This window comes from Barbatula barbatula (assembly GCF_947034865.1).
Source record: "Barbatula barbatula genome assembly, chromosome: 14".
Taxonomy (NCBI): domain Eukaryota; kingdom Metazoa; phylum Chordata; class Actinopteri; order Cypriniformes; family Nemacheilidae; genus Barbatula; species Barbatula barbatula.
This window is the reverse complement of record NC_136777.1, coordinates 17,171,136-17,193,042: the sequence shown is the minus strand read 5'-3', so window position 1 is coordinate 17,193,042 and position 21,907 is coordinate 17,171,136. Positions and strand designations below refer to the sequence as shown.

The window sequence follows — 21,907 nt, the reverse complement described above, 5'->3', positions numbered from 1 at the left end:
CTCTCTCTTATCTCGCCATGTGTTTGCCTCATAACACCTGCTACAGCAGAAGTAACCGACATCGGTACACCTGCTGCTGCTCTTCCTTCATTGATCAGCACACGGCCTGCCAGTCATCCGCTTCATAGCTGGATTGCAACCTTGGACGAACATGATGGAAATGACTTTCTCTTACAAATTGTGATCATTTCTTCATCCCTTTTTTATCTGTGTTTGAGGCAGGATTCCCACAGTCATGGAATTCCTGGAAATGTCAAGTAATTGGAAAAGTGGTGCTTTATGTGCCTGCGAAAGTCTCGGAATTTAAAGCAACACTTTGTAGTTTTTTCAACATTAAAATAATGTCTCCAAACTGATTTCAGAGGTAGAACAACTCCTAACTGGACGAACTCTGCTCACGCTGCTACCTGAGCAGCCTCACATCGGCTACAAGCGCAGTTTGTAAGTTCTGTGTTCGGGTCGGTACACACAGCCCCGCCCATGCCCTGCCTGCAGAAGAGCGCCACATGGTTTCCAAACAACGTTTCTGCATTCGTCGGCTTAATCAGTTTAGTCAGCAAATTCATGTGTATTGCGCTACCCACGGAGAACCTTATACAGCAACATTATTAAAGACACAGATAAAAGATGATTGCGCTAATCTACCACATGGTGGAGCCTTGAGCAAAAGTTCAATAGTGTGCCCTTAAAGATGTTAAAAATTGCTTTTTTGGAATACTCGACACAGATGTCTCTGAAATAGGTGTGGCGAGAAATCACACATGCCTCTGTGACAGCACTACACCCTGTAAACAAATCAGTCGGAATTGAACCGTTTTTGATTCTTACCTAGTAATAACAAATGTAAGTCATAAAAATATAGTATTTTTTGGTCACAGTTTGCACAAATGTGTTTCTAGCCGACAGGCATTTGAATGATGTGCGATTACTTAACCTAATCCAACTGCTGAATTCAAGATGTTGGAAATCCCATCTATCAAGTCAGCTGGTAGCCCAACATGCGTTTTGTCAAGTGTTGATATTCCCATTATAAAACCTTCTCGGTCCCCAGGAGACAACACAATCGGTTACGTTTCGACGCCACAAAGCTTGTGTTTACATGCTAATAGCAGGTGGGAGCAGTGAATTATGTGCGCTGAAATTCGCCAACCCTGCGCCTGCTCGCTGGCTGTCGTCCATAAATCCTAAAAACACAAAGGCATACTGTCATTTTCTGCGAGATGGAATTGGAGCCGTGAGAGGAAATTACGGGGAAATAATGCCATCCATCTCTCTGTTGGCCGAGGAGCCCTCAGCTCTTTTGTTTACGTCATTCATGCATTATTTAGTAATGCCTTAAACATTAGCACTGCGCTGTCATGAGAACTACAGCCGAAGGAAACGTGCCTGCAAACCTCCGCTTCAGTTTTGATCATTAATTAATCTGATCAATGTTAGGGTGCCGATCATGGACTAAGACTCGCACGTTTCTTTCCTTTTGAACTTGGCAGAGATGTTGTGTAAACAGTTTCTGCAAGGATGAATGCACTGTTGTAGTACGAGACAGAGCTTTGTCAATAAAAAAACTGATGCGTCTTGAAAGGGAGACGTGTGAATGTTGACGCGCCATCTGTAATTCTGGTTCGTGCGCAGTGACGTTTTTGTTCCTTGTATATTGGCCGGAAACATCAAGCGCTGCATTATTTCAGGGCAGAATTATAGCCAACTGCTTCGGCTGATGTAACCATGGTAACGGAGGATTAAAGCGGTTCGCGCCTCAACTTTCTTCATGTGTGGCTGCAGCTATGTTTTAATGCAGCGCCGCAATCTGTCACTGTCAAATCCTCTCCTACGACTCCTCTGTCATTCAGCTTTGCTAAAATATTTCAGAAGTATATACTGTGTGGGGGTCTTGTGAAGTGAGTTAGATTATGAGTGGCAAAGCAGAGTGCTGGTTTATCCAGATGTATCCAGAGTTTTTGATACACTGTGAGGTTGATGTCCTTGTTTATCAGTCCAAAGATTCATAGATGACAGCTTTTCTTTCAATTTTAAACATGCATCCCGTTAAAGTTGCATTTGATATTTGCAAAAACCAATACTTAAACTTTAGAAGCACAGCATTTGTCCAGAAGTATGATTGCCATCGAAGACAAACAGTATTAAAAAGAAAAAAAACTCCAATACCTGCTCCAATACGTTGTGGGTTTTATCCAAACGTATCTATTCGTAACTATTTGATTTGAGTTTTCGTTAAATGCACAAATTTACATTTTGTAAAGGTATTGGCCTATTGAAAAAATGGTGAGTAAGGGACAATGGTTTGCACCTTTAAACCAAACACACATTTTATTTGCAGCGACGTCCTTTCATGACATGCATCATGGCACTCTTTTTAAATCCAGCTACAGGTCGCTTAACTTTCTGACTGCACAAGCGAACTATGGGGTTGTGTTCTGGAGAAGGACAGACTCTTCAAGAGATTTGATCAAGCCTCCCTTATCTTAACCTCTTAAGTGGTGCAGCCCTTTTTGAGCCTACACATTAAGAGCGCACTGTTGGCACTAAAATGGCTGTAACTCATGAATACGGATGGTCTCGATGGATAGAAGAGAATTAGCAGATTATTGCTGGATTTTATAAAAAATACGAATCTGACCCACAATGTCATAAGTCCCAAGGGTCACCAAGTGTGGTATCGAGTTTGGTCTTGATACACCAAATTTTGATGTGTCTGTTAGTTTTTTAGCTGATCTACCACGAAAATCCACTAGGGGGACCTCATAGGCTTCCATTGGTTTAAACACAAAATCTGAAATTTGATCACATGCTTTTTCACATTCTTTTCCAATTAACAGACACAATAAAAAAACAAGCTCAGGAACACGGAAACAAAACACGACATTTGTATGAAACTATATTTTTGATGCACACGTTACGAATTGATTTATGAATCACTGAAATGTGTTTCCTAGAGTCGTAGACCTTTCTAATGATATAATGATAAATAAAGATAAGAATTCACATGCTAAGAATTGAAGTAAAAAAAAAGCGTTCCGTAGGCAGTACTTACTTTTGAAACGCAGTCTTTTCAGTTACACTTCCTACATACGGTATTTGAAAATAAAGATAAATTGAAGATAAACGCTGATGAAATATGTATTCTAGAGTCTCAGAAATCTCCAATGATATATAGGTTGTCATGATTAGATCAGCATTCTCACAAAAATATGGAAACAAATGTGGGTGTCCCGTATACGGGACTGTGACCTTCGAATGGGCATAAAAAGATGTAAGCATGCGCTCCAAAAAAAGATACTTTTACTCTTCATACATAAATGATTCTATTAAACACTGAATTGGGTTTTCCGGAGTCTTGAGGCCATTGCACATTGAGTCCGAAATTAGCGTCTGAAATTTTGGACGTTAAAAAATAAATACGACCTCACGTTTTGTCAATCACATTTACACACTGTCTCCGATATTTAAGTCCGTCATAAAAATTCGGAATGGGTTTGACTGTGCGTTTTTCGCAACCGTAAGCATTTTGAGAGGCATTTTGACAATTCAGAGACACCGTACAAACGAGCGTCAAATAAAAAAAAACGCATACGAAAATTTCGGACTGTATGTGCAAAGACCTTTTGACCTTTGCAACAATATAAGGATTGTCACAATAAGATTAGAATTCACATGCCAAATCCCGTATACGGGATGGCGACAGTTAATAGAAGCTTTGACTGTTTTTCTGTGAATAACCTTTTTATCACCATTATTTTTTTAAATGTATGTTGAATTGTCTCAATTAGCCAATTTGATTGTACTAAAAGACTTAACGCAGCTAAAATGTTTCACAGTGTAGAAATAGCAACAACACCATGGTGTTTTTCTGAGAATGTACAAGAGAGGCAGGAAGCATATGAGACGAGGTGAGAGAGAGGTAGCGTGACAATTACCTGTGACACGTTTGCTGAGGTTAGCCCAAGATAGTAATATTAACAAGTTGCGTCACTGCCATTGAAATGAACGCGGTTGAAACAGTATTCCCTTTCACTACTTGTTTGAATTACGTAATAACTGCCCGGAGGCGCATTGCAAAGATGGCCGCCGAGTGGCACATCTTCCCTAAACAGAGTTTGGATTAACCCCGTTTTTTTATTTGAGGACATCAACAAACTGTTGTCTTGCAGTTATAATGCAGTTCTCATAAAACGTTGTCTCTAAATAAATGAGCAGCTTGTATTTTCTCACATTTCTTGATGTCTGTGTGTGAAGTTTTGGTTGTAAATCCAAAGGGACAAATAGACAAACAGAGCCGATCCTCCCTATAAACAGACTACTTGCGCAGGTTGCGTAGGGCCTCTGGACCACCAGGGGGCCCCCTTGTGTACCGAATAGAAAAACACTATAATGTAAACAAGACGCTATTTTTATAACTTGGCAACTTGCGGATTAATACTTGATATTAATACTTCATTTATTTAATTACTTTGACAAAATAGGTCTCGGACATTGTGTAGTGCGCGGCAGGTGATGACATGCGCCGCGCGTGATGTAATGATGCATGTTTACATATGGCCATGGCTATAAAAGAGCTATTCTTCGGTAGCGGGAAAAAACAGCAACAACGCGAAGCAAAAGAACAAGAAGTCATGTGTTTTTGTACTTTTCAAAGTCTTATTTAGTTTTTTTTGTAATTATGAAAGGACAGATTTATCCACTGGCATAAAGTTAGTTTGACGTTGGCATTCGATAGTCTGAATTTAGGGGCCATCTCCAAAGTTACATAGGTTTAATATATAGGATTAATATACACGATTCTAACTTCTGTAGCGGGAATGACTTAGTCACAAAACGAGCTGTACAGTGTTCATGTGGGTGTCAGCTATAATGCAATCCACTGTAGGTTTGCACATGATAATATGTCATTTTTGTGTCATCACATTTAGAGAATTATTGATGTGTCTTTGTGTGCTTAGCTTTCTTGACTAAACTATAATTATCATGTTTTGTTTATGTCGATCCCTCATTTGGTTAGTAAAAAACACATCGCATTTGCATGTTAACTGTTAACAGATAGATGGTTCGGAACCACGTGTTACTTTAGGTAAAGAATTATTTACATATTCGATTACATTTGTTATGTTTATCTAATTTTAACTAAGACAAGGGCCCCCACAAAGGTATGCATAGGGCCCCAGACATCTATGATTGCCTCTGATAACACATTAGAAACACACGTTTAGTCATCCGGAGTTGCAGTCTGGCTTCGGCAGTAAACAGCTGCGGCGAAGGCTTGATTCAAACTCGAGTTCAGAAGTGCGGAAACAACGTCTCTTATGTGTGAATGAAGAACATGTGATTATGCCGTAGCTAGCAGTAAATGTAATATTTTTTTACTGTACTCTCTGGAGTGCTAAATCAATGACAGGGAGCCTTGCAAGGTTAGAAGAAAGATGTTTTGTAATAAGATTGTGGTCAAAGTATTTGCATGTTTATGAGGAAAAGTAATTAACATCTGTCAAAAGCACACACCAGTCCGTCTAAAAGCAAGCGGCGGCGTGTAACTCCTGCATATCATTCAGAACGGAAACATCGATTCATTCGATTTCTGCGGGTCACAAAAAGCTTTAATCAAGGTCACGATTTTAAAAGCACCCGAAGGCAAAGACTAAAACTATACAGATTCTGAACCCCCCACTTATTAATAAGGTACATCTGTTTTTCACATGCACTAAAGAAAGATGGGCCTGATGTCAAGGGAATTCAGAAGTATCGTACGGGCTGGCTAATATATATGAATCCATTTTAAATTAATTGAGCAAATAGCGTACGATTGTTATAAAAACCGTGTACATTGCCAGACTATGTCATACTATTTAGCAATGCTGATGTGTTAGTTTAGCAGCTAACTCAGTTTCTGGATTCAGAAAATTTTATCATGAACGTGTGGATTATCTTTATTTTGAACCGTATCGGTCTGTTAAGCGGACGGTAATTTTAAATGAAACCTATTTCATATATAGAGAAGGTCATCAATGACCATCTATCTGGGAAATCTGGTAATAAGAAGTAGTTACGGTTTGCAAACACTCAAAACTATTACAAAGTCATTGTTTTGCCGCTATATTTGGATTATTTTGCCATTCCTACATGTGAAGTACAATCGTAGGGCAAAGTGCATGTCCGCCACCTTCTATTAAATCGTGGTTGATGCAATCCTGTGAATTTCGAGGACATTAAATCATGCCGGCCCTTCCACCTTCTTCATTCTACTGGGCTCTGACACAATGAGCAATAATAGACGAGTGAATTTAACAACAACATGCCGTTGACCAACACAATATGGGGCGTGTAGGGAATATATTCAATGATGTAAGATTCAACACACGGAATTGTGCCAGAGGACTGGAGACAAAGGTGAAAAACAATGGGATTTACAGCACGTCATAGATGTACTAGTTATACTCTACATTCTGGTAAGACTGACATTGTTGCCAGGTATGGATGTTATGCATAAACAGCCTTAATATGTAACTATATTTCGTGGTAAAATTGTTTATGTTGTTGTTTAATGATGGTTAGGGGCTTTTATGAGGCTGTGACATCATCATCTGTGACTAGACTCACTACTAGACTAAAGTGTGCGTGTTGATAAACAAGATTTCCATTGGTGTGTGGTTTGTTAGGATAGGACAATATTTGGCCAAGACAATTATTTTAAACTCTGCAATCTGAGGGTGCAAAAAAATCCATGTGATTGAGAAAACTCCTTTAAAGTTGTTCATCAGAGGCGATGTAGCAAAGCTGCTGAGTATTAAGTCAAGTTTATCCTTAGATACATGAGTGGTCCCCAGTTTATATATTGGCCTGTATACATTCGCCCAATTGAGCCATATGTCAAGCTTAATTTTTTTTTGATTTTATAAATCTCAGACTTGATCAATTCAAGTTAGCCAAGTTAGTGTGCTATGTAAACATATGGTACAGTAAGAGAGCATGTAAAAACCCCCTTAAAGGCCTATTTTATAACTCATGTTGGTGACACACATCAGCCATATTGAAATACACTATAACCATGGCCAGCTGGAAGCCAATAATCCTTCAATAGTTTCTAGGTTCCCATCTAAAGGAACCACTTCAGTAAATGAACTCAGCAGGTATGGCTCTGTTTACTATAGATTTCGGTTATATGAGCACTGAAGCAAGGAGCCCTTCAGCACTGCACTTCTATAACGTATTAAAAGACAAACAATATTTATTCATGGCCGTTTTTCACATTACGCCCTGCACCACGGGAACCTCAGATGCAGAAACCTAAATGATACGGATATGATCAATGTGGGCCAAATGCAGAGGGAAAATTTGCTGTGAAAGTGACTAAATGAACACGCGTCCCAGATCTCTTAAAGCTTCTGGGCTCATTCCTGGCGTAACAAAACCTTATTTTTCATAGTTTTATTTCTCGCCGTTGAATGTTTTTATTAGCTAATAGCAATACTCTCTATACCATCATGCTCTTTGCAGATATTTTAAATGAAACTCAAACATTAAGATGTAGATTTCAGGATTGTGTGTTTTCTGGAAAACAAACCATTGACTTTCACGCTCTTTATTCATCTTGGGATGTTCTACAGGTCAGTTAACAACATGAAGAAAAGCAAGTCTGTTGTCATGGTTATGAGTGGTTTTGCAAAGTAATTTTGTCGTTTAAAAAGTTTATGAAAGTTGCCTCTGTGAAGTGCATTAAAATCTTTTATCCACAAGTGGATTATCCCGCTTATACCATGTGGTCATTTGCCAAGTTAAAGCTTTTATTGATGTTTACAGTGTCATTTTTGATCAGACATGTTAAAATGAAAAAGTTATTTCTGTCAGTTAATTTCCAATGTTGATCAAACTGACTGGAACAACCCGTGGCTTAAAGGGTTTTAATGCACACCTTTCAGCCAATCAGAACAGACCTTGGTGTAAATATTTTGATTCGACAAAGTATTTGAAAGAAATTCAGCTTAGTTTTGTTTGTTTTTTTCCACTTGTGGGAATTATAAACGCTTGACTTCCTTATCGATTTGATGTCAGCATTGGCACATGTTTTACCATTGACAATTTATTGATATAAAGATTAAAACCTTTACTTAATCAAAACATCTCAAATACATTCTCTACTGTAGAATGCTTTAACAAGGCTTTGACACGAGGTGGAATGACCATTTGCGTTAATTGGCCAACCAGTCACAGTTTGCCTCCGATGCTAAAAAAATGTTGGCATAATGGTCTGTTACTGGTCCTTTATTAGTCAGTTCAGCGTGAAATTGTACGATATATTTTAATAGTCTATAACCATTAGCCGCCGCCTCTGTGCTTTGAATGTTTAACGCTGGAGATATTTGACGGTACCAGACGGTTTGTAATGGGTCCAATGATGACACCATTCCTATTAAAATGTTTTTAATGTCACCTAGTTTTTCACGTATTTTTAAATTGGATCTTTGAAGACAAAGAAGACTGCACCGGCATTAATTGTCTGTCACTGAAGAATAACATAAAACTTTTTAATCGCTTCTGTGAATGAGAATAATATCTCTCCACAGGGCTGTGAGCCCCCTTACAGACACACATTAGCTTAAAAGGCTTTTGAGGCTGTCAATGGGAGTTCTCTGTAATTGAAACAGGGAATTTTTGATGCCACGGATATGTTGATTAACTACTGAGTCATTCCAACAGTCACCAAATCCCCATGTGGAACAATTCACGCAATTACGATATAAACAACAAGCCACATTTCCATAACATATTTGTGGGTTTGGTTGAATGAATGGGCACGCAAGAAGATGCGAACGGCGCGTGTCATTTAGTCCTGTTTAGTGTCTGCGAAGCTTACGGGAGATAACAATCAAGACGTTTAATGCTTAAATTGAATATTAAATTGAATAAATACGATTAGAATTGTACCTCGTGGGGAAAGCAGGGATGCATTCTGCCCCAGTGGTTGTAATTTTAGCATGAATGAAGCCATGCATGTCCTTCTGATCACAAATACGGTGATGCTAGTAATTAGTCCATATTACCATATTCACCATAATTGTTATTTACTGCCCCACGCCTCAGACATCTAAACAACCGCCTTTTCTTAATAATAGGGATTTCATGTTTAAAGAGGTGCTCCGTGACGTTTTTGGGGGCTTTTCAGTGTTGCCAAGCAACTTTACAGAAGATGCAATATACATAAACACAAATACAAATCAGTTCAGAAATTCAGAACTGTCCTTGCGTGGGCTTTCGTCATCTTTCCATGGTTGTTTTCCAGGCAGTTGGTTTCTATCTGATATCTATGAGAAGCTGGATGGACTGGGGTTGACATATTGACTTGTTAACAGATGAGAGAAAAAAAAGGAGTCACAAATATTTTTGTAATTGAGAAAGTACATAAAACATCTGTGTTAAAAAGTCCTCATGTTGCCTTTCCCCAATTAACAATAGCAAGCTTATAATGGTCATGATTTATGAGTTTAACTCTCGAGTTCCGGGTACATTTTCAATGGAAATGTCAGTTTGATGTCATTTGACTTCCATGTATACAGTTGAAAATTACTTGGTGAGTTTCAAACAGAAAGCCAGAAAATATACATCAAATCAAAACATTTAAATGTCACATTTTAATAGCAAAATAATATTTGTATCAAATAGGGTCACCTGTCTCTGTATGATGTCAACTACGTGAGGTTTACTTAAGTTAAAAACTAAACACTGTCAGATTAAAGATATATATAACTTCACTGATATGGTTGCTTTGAGAGCACATTAAACTGAAAGTCATTTGTAATTTCACAAAAAAGTCGTTGAAGATCACAGGCTAATATATATTGCCATCATGACTCCTTTAGCGAGCCTGAAATGATGCGATTATGTATTCAGGAGCATACGTTTCAATACGTGAGCCCTGCGCGGCGGATACAGAAGAAGAGTGTGGGAATTTATTGACTGCTGACCTCAACTTGTCCACTATGGTGATAACGCCTACAAATCAATAGCGAGTACTATCGGTAAGACAATTAAGTCTGCTTTTCTAGTTGTGCATTACAAGGTGGTCCAGGGCAAGGGCAGAGCTTTGCTTTGTCATAGCTGGCCTTTTTATGAAACTGTCTAATGCCTTAAAGACAAGAAAACAATAATGCAGTGCAGTGATGAAGAATCACTACATCATTTCTCTACAGGGCACCCGCGGTCAGCTTTATTTCGGATTTATTTGGAACTGACATTTTGTGGAGTTGTTTAAAACAAGGATAATAACGTTCTGCACAGTTGGCTTTAGCCCCGTCAGCAGCAAAACACGTGTCAATCACAGCCAAATAAAAACTTGACTGAGTTTGTCGTGAAGATTGAATTGACAGCTGGCCCAAAGTCAAGCCATGCGTAACGAAACTTAATCATTACTTGATCTCTTATAGTTTAGAGAAAGCTGAGGGTTCTAGGAACGAAGCCTATAAGATCTAGTAGTAGTAGTTTAGTTAGTAATGTGCCAAATTAAAATACAGAAAGGAGTTTATTATGCATCTCCCAGGTGGAATAGGTATGAATGAACGCACTCTGAAAAGTGAACAGACGTAAAGGCGATTCACATTTAGTCTTAAACCGCAATGTTTTCTCTTGTCACATGACACGGGGGGCGAACGCGGCACTCCGTAAAGTTCAAATATTTCCATCTTGATACGGCGCCAGCGTGCCTAGACAAATGTGCTCGCCGCATCGTATGCGCGTCGCGACCACTCTCTATTTGCGTGCGACTGCCGCGTGTTTACAATTACAATAAATGAACTTGCGCGCGCAAAAGACAGGAATGTGAATCGCCCCATCGTCAGTAGTGTTTTATTATGAAATAATTTGATTAAATGTTTTAAATAAATGTGATGGTAAATAAATGTGACAAACAGTTGTTTTCTTTTCTTTATAATAAACTATTCCAATAAATGTGACAAACAAGTTGAAACTGTCCGCGACAGTGCTGTCAGACGCAGGATATATTACTTCAGTGTCCGAATTGGTTCACTCATTTTCATTCACTTCTTCTCCACATAGTGGACTATTTAGCATTCGCTAATACTGAAAGAGTAAACGAATGAATTGAGATGTTGATGGCCAAAATCATCAATGCTTGCAGGGGATTGTAAAACAGGCAGAACTAAATAACTAAACAAACTTTGGTCTTTATGAATCTGGTGGCTTTTGTTTCATTTACAGAATCACAAACATGATCTCGATGCAAATCGTGACATTATTCTGTGATCTATTATCAAGGTTGTCAAATGATACAAACGTGATATGAATAACATGAGCTAGGAAATCTTTTTTAGTCAAAGCTTTCTGTTTACGCTTTTTTATTTGGTTGGGTTGATAACTGTTCATTTAACCTTAAGAACAGACTCTACTCGGAGCAGCTAATGTCCTGTATCTAAGGTTAAAACGAAGTGCTTTTTCCTACCGCCGGCACATGCATACTAATGAACAGTTAGAGGAAGGATTTCATCCGACCCTGGGAGCATGACAAGTTTGGAAATTGAATTTAAATATATTCCAAGCCTCACCTAAACCCGGACCCGAGAGGAAAAACACTTTTCGGCTTCAATAGCACGCACAAATGCTTGCCCCGCTACAAAACCGGCCAGATATAGACGCTGAGGCTTTCTCTTTATTGTAATTCACACACGCTGTCTGAACAAGAGTGAAAATGACATAACTTACAGATGGCTGGGATAGATCATACTCATCTTTAGCCATATTTTGTATGTTCAATGAATGTCAACAATTCAAAGTGATGCCACATCCCATCTGTGTACTGTCAACTTTTTCCACACTGAAATCTGCTGGTATAGAAACACCTGTTTTATTCCATGCTGCTGTTTGCGAAGCCTCATTCCGAGACCCGGTTCGGCTGCTCCGCCGCTTTTCGTGCTGTTTAATCGTAGCTAATGTTGTCATCCACGCGACATCTGGTGATTTTGCTGATGTGTCGTCTTTGATGGAGTCTGATGTGCGCACACAGCCTCTCCCGAACGCTATTATTACTTGCCCCATCAACTTTTCGCAGCCATCGCTGACTGCTAATGAGTGACTTTTGTTTTAAAGAAACCGTTCACCAAAACATAAAAAAGGTTCACAATGAATTCTCTGCCTCACGTCGTTCCATATGCTGTTGTTTTTCTAGGAAACACAAAAAATTTAACTTTTAAGAAACTTCACACAGTTCTTTTCCATTGCCAACAGTTTTCTGTAGAACTTCTGCATTATTTTTCAAACTCTTCTGAAGATGTCCAGTAGCTTTGTGCGAGGAACAGGTCAAACTTTACCTTCTATAAATTCACAAAAATGCTTCCGTCTATCAAACATCAACTGCGTTTGGATCGGTGTGTCGGAATCCTGTGCCAAGTTTGACGCAAAAGAATATTAGAATAAACAATAAAAGATTGTTTGAAATTGTTGAAATTTGAATAAAGTGCAGTCTAAAGCTTTAGAAGATTAGAGCGGTGATTCTCAACAGGAGGGTCGTGGCACACAAGGGGCCCCAGCTGACTTCCAAGGGGGGCTCAAGATGACTATTAATAAAAAATAAGCATTGAAATACATAAAAAAAGAACAAAAAACAACATGTTCCCCATTATTTGTAATGAATAGAATTTTTCGCAATTCATGTCAATGTCTAAAATGATATACCGGTTTCATTGTACATCTGTGGGAGGGGTGCGTTAAGCATTATTGAATACAATTTCCAGCCTTGGAGTCAAAAGCTTGAGAACCCTTGATTAAGGGAATAGTCTTTCAAAAAAGCAGTTTGAATTTTCCGAATTATTCTTCTTCTGTATCCCACATAAAAACAACAGCACACATGTGTTAAAGACATTTAAGACCTTTGGATTTTCTTAAAATCGTCTTCATCAAATCATCTTTTTCCAATTATAACTGCATGCAGGGCCATGGATGATGAATGGGTCTGTAATACAAAGACAGATGAAAAAGCAAGGATATATTGAGCCTTGAACGGAAGACCATGTAGATATCAGTTTCTGACTTTGCGTTTGTAGATTTATCGAGAGCTCGCCGGCCGAATGGGGTGCTAATAAATTAGCCAGCCTGATTTCTTTTCTAATGCCACTTCCCTTAGAAACCAGCTTATTTGTTCTCAGCCCGTCAACGCCATTTGCTCTCTCCGAGGTCTACGGAAGCGTGCGTTTTACCATCCGTAATCGGCTATGCATGACTTGAGACTGACACAAAGCACTGCTGAGGAATCAAAACAAGAGTAAATTGAAATCAATGGCAACATCTATATGCAGATGCACTCGTAGGCCTTATTTAACGTTTGCTAATGGTGCCTGGCTGAGGGTGGAACGATTTCGCCTTATTTCGCTTTCAGTAGAAAAACAAGCGAGGTTGAAAGGACAATCATATAATCTCTCCCCATTGAGGTTTATACACCTCTTTAATGAAGCCAGCAGATGCAGGTTCGACGTGGCGCGTTTTGATAAACCTTGCCGTGCTTTTTTCAGATTGTAAGGATGTGTGTTGAATCGGGATTTAAAAAATATATCAGTCTTTACGAAAGCATGACAAGCATGTAGGTTTGATCGTCACTATACGAGTGACGTTGCACAGAAGACCTTCATGTCGATTTATGCTTTACATCTGTCAGATCACTAAGGTGATTTTATCCATATTTGCAGGTTTTTATATGTAAAATCCACGTACTGCTTTTGTACACTTGAATGCTACATACAGTATGAACATCTGTCCAAATGTGCTCGTATGTGGTGAAACACTAAGCATGCGATTAAATATCCTACACAAAAAAGGGTGCATGATATGACAGATTAATGGTATTTTGAAAACAAAACTGATTTATTTCCAAAACATATACAATTTGAATTTTTTAAAGACAGAGCGAGTGTGAGTCCCGATAGAATGTTTCTGGTGCTCGCTGATACCGATGTCTGTACCTTTTCACGACAACATTTATTACAAACAACTCCAACTTAAACACACTATGAAAAATAAACAATTTCATGTGCTTTTCACAAACTTTGACAACAAATTTCTGTCAGTTTTGTTGGTTATGTCACATAAGGTATCGGTCTTTGGCATGGGTGCAAGTGTGAGTACGAGTATATGAGCTTCGTATCGGGCCTGATACACATACTTGTATCGGTGCATCCCTAATATTTGATGTACATGCTGCATCATCGCATTTGCAAAATTCAAGGTTTAATAAAGCCTTCTGTATGTAAATGAATACAAAAATAATTTTAACATATAGCACTGCAAAAATTGTCTGTGGTACCGTTTCTAAGGTATGAGCTGTGTTTACAGAAATAATGAATTACTAAATAATTAAATCATGTAATTCAATGTGTGATGTCTAATATTGTAATGTCTATAATATTGTAATTTCAAGGCTTTATTTTTACCCGATACACACATTCTATATGTTGGTTCAAAATGAAATGTATTGTGTCCAGTTGCAAAGAAGATTTTTGTATACGCAGACATTTTTAAATTACACATTGTAATACAAAACCGTAACACCGTGAAACCGTGCCATTTATTTATTAAGGTTATTATACCGCCAAAATCTCATACCGGCCCATGCCAATGACCAATGCATTCAGTATTTGAATTCCACACATTTCACAAGGGTGGAAAGAAACATTTGTACTTCAGCTTGAAACTTCAAAACACATCCTTGTATGAAAAAGTAATGTAACGTATAATGATAAAGCTTTGAATCTGTTGTCCCCACACACAGGCTGTTAAATGATGAATTACCTCATTAAAAAGAGAATGGATTTGGGCTGTTTTATTCCAGGCTACATCAGGAATGACAGCATAACGCTCACTAGCTATAACAGCTTTGCATCATGTATTCTATACTCCGTCCCGTCCTATAATCTTGTCGCGTATAATATTGACGGCCCTGGGGTCGACGGCGAAGCCCCGTTCCCTACACGTTTCACTTCTGTAATGACAGATTTCTCGGTGGAACAAGACATTCACTGAACACAACTGTTGGATGGGAATTGTTTTTATCCATCTAACGTCGACCGGATGGTGTGCGGTGGGAGTTACGTATCAGATGGAAGCAGGAGGTTGGAGGGGAAGAGTTGAAAATAAGGAGTGATTCATGACATGGGCTGAAAAAGAAAGTCGTTTCGGCGAAGCAGCGAGTAATTACATTTCGATGAAAGATTACAAAGAGAAACCTTTTCTTTTTCTTTGGAATAATGTGCACGGATGAATCGTGCGGTGTGAGGCCGGGAACATGTATTAAGAACGTCAAGAAGGTCGATATAGAAATCCTGTCCACTTTGAACAAGGTGTACGACTCTGTTGTTCCGCAGTGTAGTTTCATAAAGAACAAAGCAGGCTTATTTGTGACACAATGTAATGATCAGAAGTACGTTTCTTCCAATGGCATGACAAAGCACGCTTTCAGCAGCCATGGCATCTGTTGAAAAAAAAAACAGTATGGCGATTTTATTGTTTCTGAGAATGCATTGCGCATCTGTGATTGAGTCGAGGACTCCGAAAGGCCGCTTGAGTGTATTGATCTACAACATTACATTTCAATGCAACTTCCACTTTCAAGTTTGCAATTATTCAGGTTCACATCCATCAGCCTATTGTAAAGTTGATTACACAAGCATATGGCATCATTGTGCCGTCAAAAGCTTTCTTGAAACGTCTCAAGCAGTTCCAATATGATATCAGAAAACTCTTTGCTTATTTGGCAAACGCTTTTCAACAAAGCGCCTTCAATTGCATTCAGGGTATTTTATCAGTTCACACTGTCCCCAGGAATCGAACCCACGGTGTTACCATGACTGGCACCATGCCCTACTGCATAAATCCTATAGTTGGCACATTGGACAAATTGTAAATGTGTTATATATCCACATATGGTTTGTGTCATATATTAATAACTTGTCATTTTTGTGTCTCCAGGTCAAACTTGTGGCGGCCTGGTGCAGGGCATCAATGGTACTTTAGAGAGTCCTGGCTTTCCACACGGCTACCCAAACTACGCCAACTGTACCTGGATCATAGTGACAGGAGAGCGGAACAGAATACAGTTGTCGTTTCACACCTTCGCTCTGGAGGAGGACTTTGACATTGTCTCCATCTATGATGGACAACCGCAGCCGGGTAACCTGAAGATGAGGTGAGCTCTGTGTTACAGCGCTATTCAGTGTCCTTGCTTTGGTCCCACACACACGGTTGTGTACGTTTTTTAATGCTTTTCCTTGTAAAGGATGGTTATTGGATGGATGGATGGTTATTGTAAAAAGGTTGCGTTCCGTTTCTTCCCAGTGGAAGCCTCGTCTCGGAAGCAACATGAATATCCCTATACGGGAAAGTGTTATTATCATTTCCTCTCAATGCACTTTATTGAAATATAAATTAGCCCACGCCGTCTTATACAAAAAGGTTGGGAGCTAGCGCCTGCCAACAAAGTTTGCACAAGAATAGACCGCCGTTAAAGTCCTGAAATGTGACGGTGTAACGCGAGCAGGGATGCGATCCTTGCTGTGGCCAAAGGTTTATTTATGGTGCTTAAAGAAAGGATGTATTGTGCAGCATTTTGGAGCTGGAAGTGTCTAATGGGTTAACAGATGGTTAAGAGAGACAAAACTCAAAGACCTGGTGAAAATAAACTATCTGAAGTCGCAGAGGTACAATGCTTTTAAGTGTCAGATGAATAATGCAAAGATTCGCTTAAATACACGACTGAGACCACTTTCAGTGCAATGACTTAGCAGATGGGCTCCGGGATAAGAAAAAGTTACCCGTCCCGACCAAATTAGGGACGAAATGATGCTCTGCGTTTGAGGAAGATGTTCGATTTGCAGATGGACTCATTAACATATGCCACCTATGTAGACACATATTTATCAAAGCAACCTTTGGGAACATACGGTATGTGCACATTCTCAAAGGTTGCTTTATGTTTAGTAAAAACTGCTTTGTGCAGGTAGCAAAAAAGATTTTTCCTTTCTGGTCTTAAAGGGATTGCTTTGGGCTTCTTGTTTTCCCTGTAAAAGTAAACGTGTATTTGTCTTTTTCTGGTTGATCTGGTCATTTATGGTGAATTGACTTGTTGCAATGGAAGATTTTGTATATCTTGTGGCTTAGAAGGCATCTAATTCAGTTGATGCTGGAAGACGTTTTTACGTTTTTCATTCTTCGCTGTTCATTGTTTTTTCATCGGTGCCTAAAAGCAACAGTGAAGACATTTCATGTTTTTTTGTAAAATGATAAAACAATTATTAAATATGACAGATTATAGTATACTGGGCTGATCGTGGTAGATGTATGTATTTTTCTGAAATATAATTTTTGTGAAAACAAGGGGTTTGCTATCATCATATCACATTGACTGTACGACAAATATGCCATTTAATATTACATGATGCGACTACAATTTGGTTATCTTTATCCCGTGTTTGAACACATTGTGTGACCTGTCATTTCCAATGTTGTTCTAGTCTTGGCACTATTCAAATATCATTTCCTGTCACAGTAGGAGCAGGAGATGTATTAAGATGGCTCGGAGTTGCTATGCAATAACTGTATTTACAATAAAAACAAAGAGATTTTATTTCCACAGCACGCGTGACACTCCTCCGAGGCGTTGTGTAGTAATACATCAACATCCTAAGGGAGAATACGTACACGTATACTGGTGTCAGTGTTACCCAAAGACAAATAGTTGAGAATTTTCTCTGCGTTTCAGTGGGAGGAATCAATTGAGTTCAGTGCCAACTGTTCGTAGTTCCACTTTAATGCGTTTGCTTACAAATGTTATATAAGATGGATATTAGTAATAAATATCATGTCCTTTCTAACATGATTCACATTTACGTGCATTTTCCGTCTTTATTTTTATCAGGCGATGCTGGAGTGCTTTGTGCAGGACTTTATAAGGCTGGAGGCAGCGCAACTTTGGAAATTCAATGAAAAACGTAGTAGGAAATAAATCTTTTACACAAAAAACAACACTCACTGGTCTTTATTTACTATTTTAGCTTCTTTAATCTTTTATTTAGGTTTTTAATTGTCTGTAATCAGGTTGGCTCGGCTCACAGTGTGGAGCAGAATATTGATCGAAAATACTGTTTTGGAAATGTTAAGTTCAGAGAACAGCCACCAAGCTGTTTCTCAACAAAATAAGAGACTGTCTACCCGATTTATATGCCTTCCATCTCATTAATTTATCTATTCACAAAAGTTTAATGAAATTTCTCTTGCCAAGTCGTGAGAAAGCTACCGTAGGGTATCGCTCCTCGATTCCCTCACAAGGATGCTTCAGCAGGACCATTACTGCCATGATGTAAGGCTTTATAAGGCAAATATCATCAAATTTCATCAAGCAATTAAGTCATCCGCTCGTTGTCTTTATCATCTTTCTTAAGAACGTTATTACATAATCCCCCTCCTTCCTGCCATTTTGGAATTCTATAAAAAGGGGATATATCAAGTTCATATGATCTGTAATCTGTGATGGGTGTCCTCATAAATTAATTACTTGTGAATTTAAATTCTCAGAGGGCTCTTTTAATGAGATAGATATGGTGATCGGTACAACTACTTTGCACAAAAGACAAAAAGTGTAAGAAAGTATAACACAGTTAAAAATAGATCTTTTTGGGAAATTCAGACTACCATTATAAAAAAGAGAGTACGGTAATGAACTATAATGTAAAACATTTCAGTACGCTGTCCTCTCACATACAGTAGCACGTGTGATCATATGTCCACATGTCCATTTTTGTTATTGTTCAAATTTGATGTACAGTAGTCGTCATCGTTCTATTCAAAAACCCATTACAATCTTACAGACCATTGTCTTTACAGTTAGTATACTGCTAATACATATAATCTATATATAACTCTTCGCAAACCTACAGACAATTATGTTCACAGTTATATTATCACCAAGGTACATCTTAAAAGTACGATACTATTCCGTTTGTTTATATATTATCCCCTTTTGTTTCCTACTGTCTTTACTATTATGTATTTTCTATAAACTGTTTAACATGTACACAATGTTACATTTTTAATAGTGCCACAAAAATCCATTTGAACTGAATCAATGTTTATATTTTTACATAACATGGACCAAAAGTATTGGGACATCTTCTTCCGACGAACCGTTTTGACTACTGTGAGCCCAAATCTTAATGCTACACCATATTCTAGAGAACTATGTGTAACAGTTTGGGGAAGATCCTTTTCTATTCACTTGACTGGTCTTCACAAAACACTCATCACCCAAACCCATCATTGACTCGGGTCATCAGTGAAATGACAGGGTTCAGTCATTTCTGAACAAAAAAGACCCTCCAAAACGATTTGAACAGAGATGGAAACAAGATGCTTTCATACTGTATGGTGTCTGTTTAGCATTAATATTTGTTTTGATGGGAATTTCTGGAATAGATAAACAGGTTTATTAAAAGGGGCCAATACACTTGTCATTGGGGATGGGCTCAAGTGTCACGCCAATGTCTGAATGACTTTATGTCTTTGGCTTTAACAGGTTTCCTGAGATTGACCCAGTAACACCAGCTTGCATGAAATAGTTTAAAACAGAAGCTTAAATGTTTCACTGTGACAAGCAATAAGGTTCAACTGATTTTGAGCTAACACAAAATTGTTTGGCAGGTATAATACGATCGGAATATGAAGATAAACACATTTTGTTTGATGGCGTATTGTTGATGGCGTGCATGGCGTGATGGATTGAACAGCAAATGTTCAGTTTGATGGCTGTATAATGATGTATTACGCTGAAGGTGATACTTTAATGGCGTATTCAGAGACGAATCAAGAACAGAGGCACGTCTCACTAAATTCATTTACCTTTAATGAAGACAGTCGAAGAGTACTTCCTCCGGCTGTGTAACATTACGTATCCGATCTGATGCAGCCGATGCTCGCTGCTAACGCTAATTAAGCGAGAGACATTACCCGCAGGCACGTGTGCCGCTCGGAAGAGTCAAACCCTGGCTCTCCGCTGCGCATCTCATGGGCCATGATGGAGCGGTGTCTTATGGGCTTTAGAGGCTGACACAAAGCATGCAGCGACCGCCGTGTCAAACTCGGACCGAGACACGTAAGTGCCGTCTGTTAGCTCCACAGTCGACCGCTCTCCGCCCGTGGATTCCAAACGGATGTGGGGAATGTCAATCAGCGAGCAGGCTGGTTGTGTCTCCCCGCCACAAGGTGTCAGTGACACCTCAATCCAGCTCTTTTCATCCAAATGACATGCGAGCGTCTGACATGCATAAGAAGGTACCCTACATTCAGAGCAGGGGGGGAAATAGGGCATGCAGAGATAAGCAGTCACTCGAACAAATCCAGCACACCGGATAGAGATTCAAGCTAGCTGAACTAAGAAAGCATTTAGTAAAACCGAGAAGTGGGGAGGTTCCTCTGCGCTGCCAGTCTCATTGTTATACTTTGATAATTCCATAAGCTTCTTTATGCATGCGCAGAACAGATATCAAAAGTTTGTGGCTTTTCGTGTCACCACTTTCGCACGTCTCAAAGTTACTTGAGGTAAACAAAAGACGGGAGAGAAAAGTGTGTGAGTGAGAGGGAAGAACAAAGAGTCATCAAGCGCAAAAGGAGGCCAATGAGCGAAGTTGACATCGGGTTAGTAATCGAGAAGCCTTTTGCTTTTTTCAGACAGTTCTGGAACAACATGATGTTGGTGACGTTGGCTTCCGTTAAAGCTGCAATCCGTAACTTCTGCCTCTGTAGCCTACATATCTCTGTTTGAAACAAAGTTGCAGTTTCTTCACGGGGATTGAAGTCAAATGACGTCAAACTGACATTTCACGCAAAATCTCTGTTGTAAGTTAAGCCCCAGCCTTTTTGACTCCGAGGCCCCCAATGTATTTAAGAATATTCAAAGGGACCCCTCCGACTAAACAAAACCCATTATATCTACCCATTAAGTATTTTAGAGCTTAACATTTACTGGAAAAATATTTATTCATTATAAAATGGCCAATTAATAAGAAGTATCGTTCAATCATAATTTAAAATGATTAGTTATTCCGAGACCCCCCTGGAAGTCAGCCAGGTCCCCCCTGTTGAGAACCACCGAGCTTACCGATGTGAATTACGCTATGCTTAGTAACTCATTTTTGACACTGATCCCATATCAAATCTAAAAAAGTTGAAAAAAGCTTGAATCAGGTTGCTGCCGGACCCCCCATAAACATGCAATCTGTTTACTGATATCTTAAATCATCACAAAACTTTCTGAGTCAATCAGTGGTGCCATCTGGAAAATCTTTGGTCAATGACAAGAATCTCAAAACTCTTTACCAATGATCATCTCGAGTGACAGCAGACAGAGGAAAAAGTCACTTTAAAGAGCCGTCCCTGAAGAACAGTCCCAGAACTGTCAAAGCAGCCAAGCAATTGGACCTTGGATGCCCAATCATTAAATTAGATTCTTTTCCCTCATTGACATCCAATGAACCGTCAGTCCCGTGCTCAAATAGTTAATCCGCAGACGCGCTGCATGAATACTGCATCAGGATCACACACGTTGGGCTGGCCGGGAGCGGTCCAGAGAGAGCGCTGCGCCCACAGCAGAAGAATGCATCACCTCTCTCTGACTGATAGCACACATCACCGGCACTGCTTTATGCACATCAAACACCTGCCACGGTGCATATGCTCTCCTCTGAGGAAACAGTCGCTCGCAGGCTTTGCAAAATACATACACAAGCACCGGCAGTAGAGATGAGTGATTAGACAGGTAAAAAGAGGAGTTACAACTCTGAAAGGAAGTTTGAAATATGCCTGGATCCGCGTGTGATGCATGGTGTTGCGAGAGCAGCGTATGCGCCTTTGAATT

General features: G+C 39.2%; 1 protein-coding gene across 1 annotated transcript in view; it reads left to right on the top strand.

The window, feature by feature from the left end:
- Window positions 1–21,907, top strand: part of LOC306903531 (CUB and sushi domain-containing protein 1) — a gene marked incomplete at both ends in the record, with an annotated part of 362,445 nt that overhangs the window by 96,951 nt on the left and 243,587 nt on the right. The window contains one exon of the mRNA XM_079472788.1: window positions 15,973–16,189. Coding sequence (XP_079328914.1) covers window positions 15,973–16,189 — 217 coding nt within the window. The remainder of the gene's footprint in view (window positions 1–15,972; window positions 16,190–21,907) is intronic.